Genomic DNA, 14,741 nt, shown 5'->3' on the forward strand with positions numbered 1-14,741 from the left:
GAGTCAATGTAGAATTTTGTGGTGGCCATCTATGCTGAAACGCATTCAGTCTCCCTCTGACTTTGCCCTGGTACCCATCATGAACAACCTGGCTAAGGAGAGCAAGCACAGCAGCAACCTTGAGGAGGAGGTAAGTGCAGCTGGGCGCCCCCTTGGGCAAGTGGGGCTGGGCTTGGTGCCACGGGTGCCTGAGGGCCAGGATTGGTGTTGGACCTCTGCTGCCCAGGGCTTTGGGCAGCCCGCACCACCATCCAGCCCCCTCCCCCCTGCATGGCCTGAGAGGAACAGTGAGGCTCCTCCAGTGGACCATGCCTTGGCACTTGCCCCGGTCCCACCCCCTTCTGCCAGAGACCCTCAGATCTATCCCACTCCTGCCCAGGCCCCCTTGACGCAAACAATGTAGAGCTGGCCACGCCCACCCAGCAGGCCACACCCACTCCATCCACACCCACCCAGTAGGCTACACCCCCCAAGGGCAACTGCAATGCTGATGCAGCCCTCAATGAAACTGAGTTTGACACCCAAGGTAGGGGAACCTGGGCTACTTTAAGACGGGTGGACTTCGACTCCCAGAATCCCCCAGCCAGCGTTGCTGGCTGGGGGATTCTGGGAGTCGAAATCCACCCGTCTTAAAGTGGCCCAGGTTGGGAAACTCTGCAGAGCACGAAAGTCGATAGCCCTTTTTTACCAGCTTGGCCAGAGCAAGACCAGCCCAGGGATACTTACTGGCTCCAAACGCTGTTTTGTTTGCCCCGTAGGAAAAGCCCGTGTTGGTGGTGGAGGAGCCAAAGAGCCCTGTGGCTGTGCTGGACGTAGCGGTGGACGATCCGAACAAGCCCGGGGTGGCCCCTGCTCCCACTGGGTTGGAGGGGCCTTTCCTGTTGGCCTGATAGTCTTCCAGGCGAAGCTCCTGGAGGGAGAAACATTTCATGGGCACATTCCCCCTGCTCTGGCTTTCCAAAAGTAGGAGAGGCAGCCTTTGGATGGGGGGGTGGAGGGGGCTCCTGGAAAGGGGAGGGGGCTGCTGCTCTCAAGGGGAAGGGCTCCCGAGCCTGGGTGACTGTTCTGACACTGGGCAAAGGTGCAAGAGGGCTAGAACGAGACTGAAGAGTTATGCGAATCCCTCCAACTGGGCTTCATTCGATGCCAGAATTGGAAGGGACCTTGGAGGTCCTCTATTCCAGCCCCCTGCCTGGGAGGAGAGCCTGTAACACTCCAGACAAACGGCTGTCCAATCTCTTCTTGGAAACCTCCAGGGATGGGGCATCCAGAACCTCTGGAGGCGAGCCAGTTCCACTGGATAATTGTTCTCCCTGTCAAGAAATTCCTCCCTATTTCCAGGCTGGATCTCCCAGAATCCCGCAGTTTTAAGAGGGGTGGATCATAGATTCATAGGGCTGGAAGGGAGCTTGGAGGTCACTTAGTCTGGCTCTCTACCGTTCCAGACCAATGGCTGTCCAATCTCCCCTTCAAAACCTCCAGTGATGGGAGCACCCACAACCTCCGAAGGCAACTTCCGTTCCACTGGTTCATTGTTCTCCCTGTGAGGAAATCCCTTAGTTCTAGGCTGGATCTCTCTCCTTGCTTAGATCCCACCCGTTGCTTCCTGCCCTGCCCTCAGGTGCTCTGCGGAAGAGACTCGCTCCCCTCTTTGCTAGGGCACCCCGAGGCCCAGCGCCCACACTGACCTCTAGGGATTTGCTCTCGTACTCCTTCATAGCAGTGATGCACTGGTGCTTGGTGCTGATGTTGGTGCTGACGCCAGACTTGACCATGGTATCCGTGCCGGTGGGTGCCTGGAAGGAAAACGACAAAGGCCCTCGCTGGAGATGCACGTCCTGGAAGAAGCCAGGCTCCTGATGGGACCTCGTGGGCTTGCAAGGGCTGAAGGCTTGATCTGAGAGCCAGGAAATGCTGCAACGGTCCCAGCCCACAAGCAGGCCGCCTCTCGTGAGGGTTATTGAATTTGCCCTCCGGATGCCCCTCGCCTTGCCCCGCACGGTAGGTCTCACCCTCTCCTTGCCTACGCTGGGTTCTGGGTTCTGCTTCTTCTACCTGGAAGGCAGCCTTCAGGGCTCTGGCTCCCTCCGCTGCCGCCATTTCAGATGGAATGTGAGCAGGAAAGCTCCACCTCCCCCCTCTGCAGAGGCCGAAGACCCCCCTTTTAGCCGACCTGGCCATCTTCTACTTCATCAACTGCTACAGAACCCTCAAGGATGGCGATTCCGTCCACCCCTTAAAGGGGCATATGCCCTTCCTAAAGCAACGCCAACAAAGTGCCCCCCCCCTTTCTCACCAGAGGCCGAGGCAGAATATGGGGCGGGCGGGCACTGGACTTGGGGCCATCTATCCTAGCCAGCGGCAGCTTTTCCAAGGTCTTACTCAGAGACCGGCCTCTTATCCTGCCTTGGTGTGAGGTCTGAGGTGTGAGTTTCTACGCGTGAAGAACATCTGGTCCTAGCGTCACAGCACAGCCGTTCTTCAAGAAATCAGCAGCATATTTGTAGCTCAGGGTTCAGTTGTGGGGTCCTGGGTGCTCTCTGAGCTTGGTGGTTTTCTTGCAGACGTTTCATGACCCAATTAGGTAACGTCTTCAGTTGTTAGACTAGAAGGGAGTGGGGTTTGTTCTCTGTTTTTATACAGTGGCTTGCTCCCTCGCCAGCAATTAATGCCCATTTAAGCAGAGATCAACCTCAAAATTAATACTAGACCAGGGGTAGGCAACTTTGGCTCTTTTATGACTCGTGGACTTCAACTCCCAGAATTCCTGAGCCAGCCATGCTGAGGGGAAAGGGAGAGGTTTCCAAGCTGAGTCATGCTGGCTCAGGAATTCTGGGAGTTGAAGTCCACGAGTCATAAAAGAGCCAAGGTTGCCTACCCCTGGACTAGACTAACAATCAAGCAGCAAACAACAGCCCAATTAACAAACCTTTGAAAAACTCCTGACACTGACAGGGCAGGCCATTAGCATGTAAACAGAGAGCAAACCCCACACTTCCCCCATTGATAAGGTTCCCTAGTTGGGTCATGAATCACCCAATTCAGAGAGCACCAAGGATCCCACAATGAGAAGCACAGCCGTTATTCTCAAACTCCCTTCTTCAAATAATTTATATAGGACATTCAGTATCGGCTTCTCCAGAGCAGCAAAATTAATCCGGATTCCCCAGCATACGTTCCTGCGAGGTACATCTTGACAAGAACTTCCCAACCCTAAATTAAATATCGTTATGCTGGCCTGTATGGAAGGACCGCTGCCTGAGAGAGGAGACTCAGCTTCACAGGGATCATAATAAATATGAAGTCTGGTTCTCTTATCGATGGCCTTCAGATACATCGTTCAGAAGAATGAAATTAATTAAAAGCGCACGCGAATAGGGCTTACGTTGAATTTAATCGTGGTGCCGGTAGGGACGGTGGAAAAGCTGGTTGACCCAAAAAGGGAGCCAGACGTGCCCCCAAATGGGTTGGAGGCTGTGTTAGTGGTGCCAAACAACCCTCCACTGCTGGTGCTTGTCCCAAAATCTGTAAAAAAATAAAATAAAATAAATAAAAGCCATGTCCAAATGTATCACAGATAAAGCTAAACTTTGTTTCACGCGACGAATATCCAATAGAAAGCAGAGGGAACTTATAACAGGGATGGCGAACCTATGTCACGTGTGCCAGAGGCGGTACTCAGAGCCCTCTCTGTGGGCACACACGTCGTTGCCCCCGCAGAGTTCACCAGAGTAGCAAGCACGTGGCGTTTGGAAGCAACGGGGCAGGAGGTGAGCAAGCAAGCGGCGTTAGCCTCCCGGGGATGCCCTGGAGATGGCGAGGGACTGGCTCCAGCCACACTCACCCAGTCTGCCGTGACCACTCCAGCCATGTCCACCCAGTGGGCCACGCCCCAAGCCCACCCCCCCCCGAGGGCACCACAATGCTGATGCAGCCCTGGCACTTTGCGATAAATAAGTGGGTTTTGGGTTGCTGTTTGGGCACTCGGTCTCCAAAAGGTTCGCCATCACTGACTGAGAACATTTTAAACTAAGCAGCACTGGGTTTTGGGCCAGCACGAACAAGGACGCGTATTCAGGGACGGGGGCAATCTCCTTGCCCGTTTGTCATCCACGGGTGGGAGCGAGAACACAGCGCGTGCGGAGTTTCCCAAAACAGTCTGGGGGTGGGAAAGAGAACCGCCTTCTCTGTCCTCTGCAGGGAGTCAAGGAAGAAAGATGGTTCCACCCAGCAGGTTCCATTTTTGCTAAGAGTTCCAGCAGGGGGTTCTGCCTTCTAAAAAGTCTCCTCAGAGCAGTGGTTCTCAACCTTTTTAATGCCGCGACCCCCAACCGGTTGTAAGTCGAGGACTACTCAACCGGTCGTAAGTCGAGGGCTACTCAACGGGTGCAGCACCGTTTGCAGACTGGGACTTTTGGCGGGCTCAGCAGGGCAGAGACAGCCTGGACAATTCCTATTGGCTTTGGAAAGCCAATAGAATTAGACTCTATTCAAGAGAGTCTATTCTATTGGCTTTCGAAAGCCAATAGAATAAAAGGGTAGCACAGCTAAAGAAAAGGGGGGGAAAATGGCGGACTGCGTTGTTTGGCGACCCCCATGAAATGGTCGTTCAACCCCAAATGGGGTCCCGACCCACAGGTTGAGAACCATTGCCTTAGAGGATGTAGAATCCACCGGTTCTTTTGGGCCAAAGGGAAGAGGGTGGAAAAGGGAGAGTGTTTTACTTCTCCTCTTGCTGACGCTTTGTCCCGCCCAAACTGCAGAGAAAGGCCAGTGGCTCTCAGCAAAGGTCCGAACCGATTCTTTGCACAAGGGCTGGCCTGACCTACCACTTCCCCCAGTCTATCCAAACGTCTGGGAAACGGCATTCTGGTCGACAGCCATAAACAGCCCTGTTCTAAATCCTGAAATCTTTTTTTTTTTTTTAAAAAAAAAACCCAATCCCCAAGAGTTTTAGAATACAGGAGCTGTGGGGCTGGTTAATGCTCTGAAATCCCCTGTCCCCACTTTTTAGTTAACCTTTAATATTAAATTTTAACTATTCTTGCCTCACTTTTTTATATTGTTTTTATGTTCTTCGCATTTGATCTATACCCTGTCCAGAGTCCCTCTGTGGAGCAGACGGGCAGTTTCCAAACAGTGATAAATAAATTCTTCCTAATTAACAAGGTTATCAGTTGAACAATGCACGTTTTTCAAGCCCAAGCCGCTTTGCATCACTATGAACTTTGTGAAGATACTACGTACAAGCTGAAATATTTCAGGGTGCGAACAAGGTGCACGCTTCAGCTTATACTCAATTACAATATTGACAGAAAAGGCGATGCCCTTGCTGTGTGTACTCCACTAAAGCTGGCCTTAAAAACAGGTTATAATTATTTTGCCTTGCAGGACTATTTCTTCAGTTGTGCATCTGATCAAGGTCAAGGGCTTTGGCCTTAAAAACAGGTTATGAGCAGGTTATAATTATTTTGTTTTGCAGGACTATTTCTTCATGTTATACATCCGGTCAAGGTCTCTGACTGATTTAACAAGAGTCCTCACTAGCACCTGCTGGCTGAAAGAGCATCGACAGAACGAAAGGAAAGGAGAATTAAGCAGGAGGCCGAACTTCACAATGGGGATCAAAAGTGGGAAATGAAGAGCGATGGGATGTTTTACAGTATTTCAGATTATATTTCTAACCACGCTGATTTCGACTCCTGGACCAAACAGGTTCTTCCGTTCACGCGCTGGGTCATCTATTTTTATTTTACTAGAGGTAGGAAGCTGAGCTTCCAATCGGGATGTGGCGGAATCTGCAGCCAGAGTGGGGGGGTGGAGAGACTGGCTAGCTGGGAATCCTTACAGGGGAGGAAGCAAGGGAGACCTGACATCCCCCCTAAAACCCTTTATGTGGTTGTTCCCAAGAGAGCGGAGTCCAATCTGGGGAGACTCTAGTAAACAGGCGCAATAAGCAATGAAGACGCTTCTCTGATCAGCTCGTAGGGTTGTTGTTGTTCAGGGGTAGGCAACCTTGGCTCTTTTATGACTCGTGGACTTCAACTCCCAGAATTCCTCAGCCAGCCATGCTGAGGGCAAAGGGAGAGGTTTCCAAGCTGAACCAGGCTGGCTCAGGAATTCTGGGAGTTGAAGTCCACAAGTCATGAGGGGGCCATAGTTCCCCCATGCTGGCTCAGGAATTCTGGGAGTTGAAGTCCACGAGTCATGAGGGGCCATAGTTCCCCCATGCTGGCTCAGGAATTCTGGGAGTTGAAGTCCACAAGTCATGAGGGGGCCATAGTTCCCCCATGCTGGCTCAGGAATTCTGGGAGTTGAAGTCCACGAGTCATGAAGGGGCCATAGTTCCCCCCATGCTGGCTCAGGAATTCTGGGAGTTGAAGTCCACAAGTCATGAGGGGGCCATAGTTCCCCCATGCTGGCTCAGGAATTCTGGGAGTTGAAGTCCAGGAGTCATAAAGGGGCCATAGTTCCCCCATGCTGGCTGAGGAATTCTGGGAGTTGAAGTCCACGAGTCATGAAGGGGCCATAGTTCCCCCATGCTGGCTCAGGAATTCTGGGAGTTGAAGTTCGCGAGTCATGAAGGGGCCATAGTTCCCCCATGCTGGCTCAGGAATTCTGGGAGTTGAAGTTCGCGAGTCATGAAGGGGCCATAGTTCCCCCATGCTGGCTCAGGAATTCTGGGAGTTGAAGTCCACGAGTCCTAAAACGGCCAAGGTTACCGACCCCTGTTCTAGTTCCTTGCGCCCAACACAAGCTCTGTGAACCTTACAAACTTCAGTTTGTCAGCAGGACCCAGGACTCTTCCCACAAAGAGGCTCAGGAGCATTTTTCAGGATTTGCTCAGGGATGCAAAGCAGGAAATGGCACCATGCAGGTGTCATTTCCCAGCTACGAGAGGGGGGGGAGGGAGCGCCATACTCACTGCCAAACCCCGCCGGCTTGTTCTGGGCGAAGGCATTGGTCTGGGTTGAGAAGAGTCCTCCGCCTGTGCTGGTAGTGCCAAACAGGCCGCTGGAAGTTCCGGTGGACGGGCCGAAACCAAAACCGGTATTAGTGGACGACGTGGCTGGCTGGCTGAAGGTACTTGCCCCAAAGAGCCCTCCTGCAAACAAACAGAAGCCCTCTGGTCAGGCACCCCGGAGGAGAAGGGGGACACGGGGCACAACAGAGGGGCAGGGGGTGGGAGTCTGTACCTGGCTTGGTCTGAGTGCTGCCAAAGAGTCCCCCGGCATTGTTATTGGCTCCGAACGCGGACGCCCCAAAGGCTCCTCCGCTGGTGGTCCCAAAGCCAGTATCTGCAAAGCAGGAAGAGGGGGATTGGGGTGGGCTGTGTAAGGGGGTGGGTGGGAGCATCTGAGCTTACCAAAGGGTTGAAACTTAGCTGCTGTCGTGGCTGAAGCTATCTCCAGGCCAGAGTGCAGTGTCTTTTTATTTAAAACAGCACGTGGGTTTTTTTTTGCAAGCCACGTCTTTCTGAACACCGAGGCTCCGGCGATAATTAAAACGGGCAAACCTTTGGAGGGCTTACCACGTTTAAAAAACAGAACGTTACACAAAAACCTTTTTAGCTCAGCCCCATCCCGTCCATATTCACGTTATACATGTAGTCCTCAACTTATGAGTTCAACTGAGGCCAAAAGGTCTGCTGCTAAGTGAGACAGCCGGAAAGTGAGTTTTTTGCTCCATTTTATTATAATAATAATAACAACAATAATAGTAATGGTAGTAATAGTAGTAATAATAGTAAAGTTGGAAGGGACCTTGGAGGTCATCTAGTCCAACCCCCTGCTCAGGCAGGAAACCCTATACCATTTCAGACGATTGTCCAGTGTCTTGTTAAAAACTTCCAGTGTTGGAGCATTCACCGCTTCTGGAGGCAGGTAGTTCCACTGGTTAATTGTTCTCACTGACAGGAAGTTTCTCCTTGGTTCTAGGTTGCTTCTCTCCTTGATTAGTTTCCACCTGTTGCTTCTTGTCATGCTTTCAGGCACTTTGGAGAATAGCTTGACTGCCTCTTCTTTGTGGCCACCCCTGAGATACTGGAAGGCTGCTATCCTGTCCCCCCTCGTCCTTCTCTTCATTAAACTGGACATACCCAATTCCAGCAGCCGTTCCTTGTACGCTTTAACCTCCAGTCCCCTAATCATGATCCAATTATGATCTGTCTGGCTTCTTGTTAAGTGACTCACTGCAGTTGTTAAGTCAGTAACACGGCTGTTAAGGAAATCTGACTTCACCGGTTGACTCTGCTCGTCGGAAGGCCGCAAAAGGGGATCATGTGACCCCCCCCCCCAAGGACACGGCGACCCTTCATAAATACAAGTCAGTTGCCAAGCCCCTGAATTTTGATCGCGTGACCGCGGGGATGCTTTGACGGTCCTAAGTCTGAAAAACGGATATAAGTCCCTTTTTATTCAGTGGCATCACTTCAAACGGTCACTAATCGGACTGTTGCAAGTCGAGGACTGCCTATAAGGAAAACGTTCTACATTCTATGTAAGACTGCCAGGTAACATTGTTCTCTACGCGGCTCACAAAGGTAACGTACTTCTAAATTTTAAAATGGGTTGTTGAAGCCTCTCCATTGGAGAGGAGATTAGAAACGGAATGAAAACCTCGACCCATCATTGCGTGTGGAGTCAAAGACGGAGCATACAGGGAGGTAGAAGATTTCTGCCCAAAATTGCTCACCTAGACCAAAACACCCCTGCCTTCTGGATCACTTACTCTGTCCGAAGGTCGAAGTGGTTCCAAATCCTCCCGCATTGCTGCCAAAAGGCGTTCCAAACGATTTGTTAAACATGTTGAAGTTATTTCAATGTCTCAAAACCTAGAGAAAAAAGAAAAAGGAATAAAAACTTTAGACCAGGCAACCTTGGCTCTTTTATGACTCGTGGACTTCAACTCCCAGAATTCCTGGGCTCAGGAATTCTGGGAGTTGAAGTCTACGAGTCATAAAAGAGCCAAGGTTGTCTATCCCTGCTTTAGACCAGTGTTTCCCAAACTTGACAATTTTAAGGCATGAGGACTTCAACTCCCAGAATTCCACAGCCAGCGGAAGTTGTTGTCAAGTTTGGGAAACACTGCTTTAGACAAACTCAGATTTTAGGAGTTTCTATTAGGCTCCCCCCCCCCCCCCGAAGTTGACAAACTAGTAAATTACTAATCAGTCATCTTGCTGTCCATGGCAACAGAGTTATGAGTTGATCCCATTTCAGTCAAGGGCACTGTGGAAACCTTGGCTATGTGGTTAGTTTATATATTTCAGTGTATCTTTCGAACTCAGAAAATTGCGCCATGTAAGAAAACTACGATTTAGTGTCATGAATACACATCCATGCGCTGAAACAAGATGGATTTAAAAAATGTTGGCCATTTTGAAATAGAAGAGAAAAATGCTATTTGAGAGGACAAGACAGTTCAACCTATGTCTGGTTCAGATCCGCGAAAGCATAAAACAGCAGACTGTCGAGGGTCTTGGAAATAAAAGATCATAGGGTACTATTATTAAAAATAAAAGAAATTGTTGTAACGTATGAAGGCAATAGAACAGTGGTGGGGAACCTATGGCACGCGTGCCAGAGGCGGCGTTCGGAGCCTTCTCTGTGGGCACACGCACCATCACCCCATCCCGCCTCCTCCCACGGCCCCCTCCTCACCAGCAGCCCCCTGAAAAAGAGTCACCAGTGCAGCCAAGGACATGGTAGTGGGGCAGCGGGGACAAGACTCTGCCCTTCTGCCACATTGCGCGCAGATGATGCTGTGGGGCATGGTGGAGGACGTGACCGCCATGGCGCTGCTGGGTGATCTGTGGTGGGCCGTGAAGGTGGTGGGTGGCCCAGTGGGCACGGCGGAGCAAGGACAGGGGTGGGAGGGGCAGTTTTTGGGCACTCGGTCTCTAAAAGGTTCGCCATCACTGCAATAGAAGGGGATGACAGAGAACGAGGTGGCTGAATGGAGTCCCTGAAGCAGTAGGCATGAGCTTAAAGGGACTCCAGAAGATGGTAGAGGACAGGAAGGCCTGGAGGAACGTTGTCCATGCGGTCGCCATGGGTCGGACACGACTTCGCAACTAACAACAACAATGAGCATTAAATTGGTAGTTTCACATTGCATTAATCAAGGATATACATTCAGTTTTGCAGCCACTAAGATTGTCAGATGAGCAGGCACAAAAACAGCCAGGGAACGACTGAAGCCTGGGAAACAGCCCCTGTTGATTTACCACCAGCTTATCAAGTACTTAGGAGGTGAGGGCCGGGCAACCCAAGGAAACAACAGCCAACGACTTCATAGTCAGTCATCAACACCCCGATCAACATCTAAAAAAAGCCACATGGAACAGCCCAAAGCACACACGCTGCTAGAGGGAAATTTGCTGAAGATGGGCTCCAGCAGAGAAGTACGAAAGCTCTGAAGATCACGTCCTGAACATTAAATTCATAAAGAAATGACATTCATCTCTCCTTATAGTAAAAGTATTTCCAGAATGTCACAAATACTTCTCTTCTGGACTCAGGACAGGAAGAGAGACCTATATGCCTATCTCTTATGTTGTATGTCTCCTTTTTATTAATGCTGTCAACCTTTTGTTCCCATTCACAATGCCTCCCCAAAAAGCCAATTGTATTTTAAAGAACCTCCCCACGCAAGCGCACACACAAACACACACACAAACACATACACGGAGGCTACTAGAAAATGTCTTTATAAGGCACAATGGAGCAGACTAGGCCCGATTCTTCCCAGCCTAGTTTAGACCACCAATTAAGCAGAAGCAGTTGAATATCTTTTATATCCATGCTTTCTACACAAAATAAACTAGAAGCTTTTGGATTTCCTAGTTTCCTTTGCAAAGAAATAATTAAACTGGTCCAACTACAGCATGGAAATGCCTGCTCTAATCTCCTCCTAGGTATGTCAAAAGAATTCAACTCCAACAGACTGCTGACATCTAAGAAGAGTCTACTGGTGATTAGCAAGAATCAATAGGATTTACCCCCAAATTGATGGAATTTAGGAGAGCAATTAAAACCCGATTATTACAGCGTCTCCGAGAAGGATTAAGATTCCTTCTAAGTACATAGGCTATGACTATTTCTTGGGATAGGAAAATTTATCATATCATTGCTACAAGGGCCTTTTCCCCCTCTTTTTAATTTATCTAAGATTATTAACTGATCAACAAATGATATTGCATATAGCGAAATTAAAGTGCTGTATTCTGCAGAAAGAAGTGTTTTGTCAAGTTTAGTTACATCAGAAGTTGATTTAGTGGTTAGGGCACCAGGCGAGAACCCAGGAGACTGTGAGTTCTAGTCTCGCCTTAGGCGTGAAAACAGGCTGGGGGACTTTGGAGCAGTCCCTCTCTCTCAGGCCAACCCACCTCACAGGATTGTTGTTGTGGGAAAAATAGGAGGAAGAAGGAGCAATAGGTATGTTCGCTGCCTTATTTATAAAAATAATAAAGGTGGCTATAAATAAATCCAGAATATACTTTACATAATTTTTAATCCAAGCAAATTATAAACCTTTTACTGATGTATTTAAAGGATAAACATTTTGTAAACAACTAGCTAAGGCGGGGTAGGCAACCCTGGCTCTTTTATGACTCATGGACTTCAACTCCCAGAATTCCTGAGCCAGCTGTGCTGGGAGTTGAAGTCCATGAGTCATAAAAGAGCCAAGGTTGCCTACCGCTGAGCTAAGGGAACGTAAGTTAATTTTTAAATGTTTTATTACAAGTTAGAGATTATAATATTATTGGCAATCCATAAACTTTTGAACTTCTGTCAGAAAAGCAGGTGAAAAACTAATTCATAGAGCTTATCAATACTTATAAATTCAAGCTCTACCACTATGAGATATTTTTCAAAACTGAAGTGACCCGTTTTCTCAAATTGCTCATGTTCCCAAGAGGATTAAAGTATATACCTTCAGGAGTTAATTGGTTAATGAAATCATGATTTGCAAGTCTATAAAATGTAACAAAACTCTTTACCGCGAAATCCAAAGCTTGCTGATAAAACCCTTTGCCTTTTATATGTCTGTCCTTCACTATCACTGCAAGAAAAGCTCAGTTTGATTATGCTTAGCCACCTGGCTCAACTTTTAAATGATTCAAGGGTGCAAAATCACCTCTCTGTTTCCTTAGCATTGCCTGATAAGAATGTTTATTTCCAAGCAAAGAAAGTTGTTACTGATATTCTCTAATAGACAGTCAACGTTTTGCGCTTTCGATTCCAGAGTTTGTGAGGTCCTCGGTGCTCTCTGAGCTTGGGTGTTTCCTTGCAAGGGTTTCATTGCCCAACTAGGTAACGTAAGCAGCTCACTGACCTTGGCACTGATGATGTTCCCTATTTGGGTCATGAAACGTCTGCAAGAAAACAGCCAAGCTCAAAGAACACCAAGGACCTCACAGTTTGACCCTGACCTACAAATACTCTCTTCTATCAATTCCAGTTTCTTTAATTACACCGGAAGGAAACCACAATAAAACTAATGAAAAACTTATACAAGTCATAATCTTTGCTGCATTCACATCAACCCTGTCCTTTAGAACAGGGGTCCCCAACCCCCAGTCTGTGGAATGGCACTGGTCCACGGCATGCCAGAAACCGGTCCGCACAAACAAAGGCCCATCCATGGGATACAGGCAGCACACAAACCAATCAGAACACACCTCCACCCAATCAGAACACAGCCAAGCTCCCACCCAACCAGTTCATACCCCCACTGGCAGTTAAAAGGAAGAAACAGCTAAGACCACACATTGCTGCTCGAAGCACGAAGCTGAAAACACCAGCCTGAAGATGACGAATGGAAATTCGTCGAAACGTCGCCAAGACACTTCCAATTTTACGCGGGAGAAAACCCAAACAACCAAAGACCTACATAGTAAATATGTGTATATATATTTAATACATATATTGTATATATGTAAATATATGTATGTGTGTATGTTTCTATAGTTGTATTGCTTTTGACCTTGTAAGCTGCCCAATCGTGGCTTACAATTTAATAAACAAACTCCTAGTTTGGTTAAAACAATCCTTGTCTTCATCTGCCAGTGTGACACACGAACCAACTGGCGTCCACACGCACCACCTCAAGATCTCCAGCCATACCCCGAGTTTGACCAACCAGTTCTTACGAAAGCAGATGCCAGTCTGAAAGGGGCTTGTTCCAAAAGGCAACGAGACGTTTTTCCTTGAAGACGTTTTGCTTCTCAACCAAGAAGCTTCAGTTGGTTCTAACTGAATGGTGGAGGAAGGATTTCTATCCCTTGCAGTCATCTGGTTGTTAGCGCTCTCTCTGAGAATTGTTTCTTGGAGGTTTAACCCCTGCTCAGGGTCACCTTTTCAGGGATTCAAAGAGGCTGTCTAAGTTAAGGTTGAGCAGTGCTGGAAGGATAGGACCCACCCACATCCTGTTCGCAACACCGCCCTTCCAGCAGCTCCAAGAAGGCTCCGCACCCATCTGCACTCTGATCCAAGTGGCCTCCGTGACCCCAGAGGGAGGCTGCCCCCCAAGAATATAACCCCATCCATTATGGCAGTGTTTCCCAAACTTGACAATTTTAAGGCATGTGGACTTCAACTCCCAGAATTCCACAGCCAGCAACGCTGGCTGTGGAATTCTGGGAGTTGAAGTCCACATGCCTTAAAATTGTCAAGTTTGGGAAACACTGCATTATGCCCTTCCATCCAGCCAGAGTTGAAGGGGCTTCCTGGAGGAGAAGCGAAACGTCTTCGAAGGGAAAACAAACCGAGGGAGCCCAGCTGCCTTTGGGACAACGGTGACCCGGTGGCCGAGAAGCTCCGGAGACCCCTGCAGGCGCTGCGGCTGCTGCCTCTCGGCGGCGGCGGGGATTCCGCTCTCGGGTCCTCGGCCTGCCCGGCCCGGGAGCTGCCCGAAGACCAGGGCAACGGCAGGTCTGCTCGGCGCCGGGCTCGCTTCCTGGGGAATCCCCCGCCCAGCTCCACTCCCAGGCCCGGGAGACGCGGGGAGGGTCCGGGCCCCCGGCCGCCTCCAAGGCCCGTTAATGCACGCGCGGCAGCCCCCCCCCCGGCTTCACTTCGGCTCGAAGGGCCCCTTCCCGCTCACGTGAACGAGCCAGGGCGGGCCGCGTTCCCACGACCCGGCCCTCCCTCGGCCCCCCCGCACGTGCGCTCCCCTCGGCCGGCCGGCGCCACGTGACGGGCAGGCCCCGCCCACTGCCCCCCCGCAGGAGACCCCGCGCGGCCCCACCTTCCCCTCCCAGAAGCCCCCGGGCCCCTCCCTCACCGCTTCTCCAGGCTGGGCCTCCCGACGGGGGAGAAGCGCGGCGTTGGGCTCAGGGCCCGCGGCCCGGCCTAGCGCTCGCTGCGAGGCGCGTCTCTGTCACCGAGAGCCGGACGGCGGCGGCGGCGACACCTCCTCGAAACCCGCCTCAGCCGCTCGAGGGGTCGCGATTGGGGGGGCCGGCAGCGGCGAAACTGCGTCATACACGCACGCTCGACGCTCGCCCGCGCGGAACGTAGGGGCGCCGAGGCTCCTGATTGGCTGCCCCGCGCTCCCTTTCCTCGGAAGATTCCCATTGGCGCTCCGTCCCCCGACCTCAGCGCCTCGCGCTGGTTTTCGATTGGCTGAGTCGTAGCTCTCCCCCCCCCAAAGTCGCCCTGTCCAATCGGCTGCGTCCTCCCTCCTGACGTCCGTCGCGGCAGAGGACCCCGGGGCGCGGCGATTGGTTGGGGCAA

General features: G+C 50.5%; 1 protein-coding gene across 2 annotated transcripts in view; it reads right to left on the reverse strand.

The window, feature by feature from the left end:
* Positions 1-14,703, reverse strand: part of NUP98 (nucleoporin 98 and 96 precursor) — a 59,667-nt gene extending 44,964 nt beyond the window's left edge. Inside the window, exons 1-7 of one of the 2 annotated variants that reach the window (XM_039358728.1) lie at positions 14,290-14,701; positions 8,731-8,833; positions 7,197-7,298; positions 6,926-7,105; positions 3,386-3,525; positions 1,689-1,796; positions 727-910 (exon numbers count right to left, since the gene is read on the reverse strand). In XM_039358728.1, the coding sequence (XP_039214662.1) occupies positions 727-910; positions 1,689-1,796; positions 3,386-3,525; positions 6,926-7,105; positions 7,197-7,298; positions 8,731-8,806 (790 nt within the window). In that variant the 5' untranslated portion in view covers positions 8,807-8,833; positions 14,290-14,701. Of the gene's footprint in view, positions 1-726; positions 911-1,688; positions 1,797-3,385; positions 3,526-6,925; positions 7,106-7,196; positions 7,299-8,730; positions 8,834-14,289 lie in introns of both variants that reach the window. The other variant, XM_039358729.1, reaches the window with a different exon arrangement.
* Positions 14,704-14,741: the final 38 nt, after the last annotated feature.

This window comes from Crotalus tigris, unplaced genomic scaffold (genome assembly GCF_016545835.1).
Source record: "Crotalus tigris isolate CLP2741 ecotype Arizona unplaced genomic scaffold, ASM1654583v1 scf7180000019065.834497, whole genome shotgun sequence".
NCBI lineage: Eukaryota > Metazoa > Chordata > Lepidosauria > Squamata > Viperidae > Crotalus > Crotalus tigris.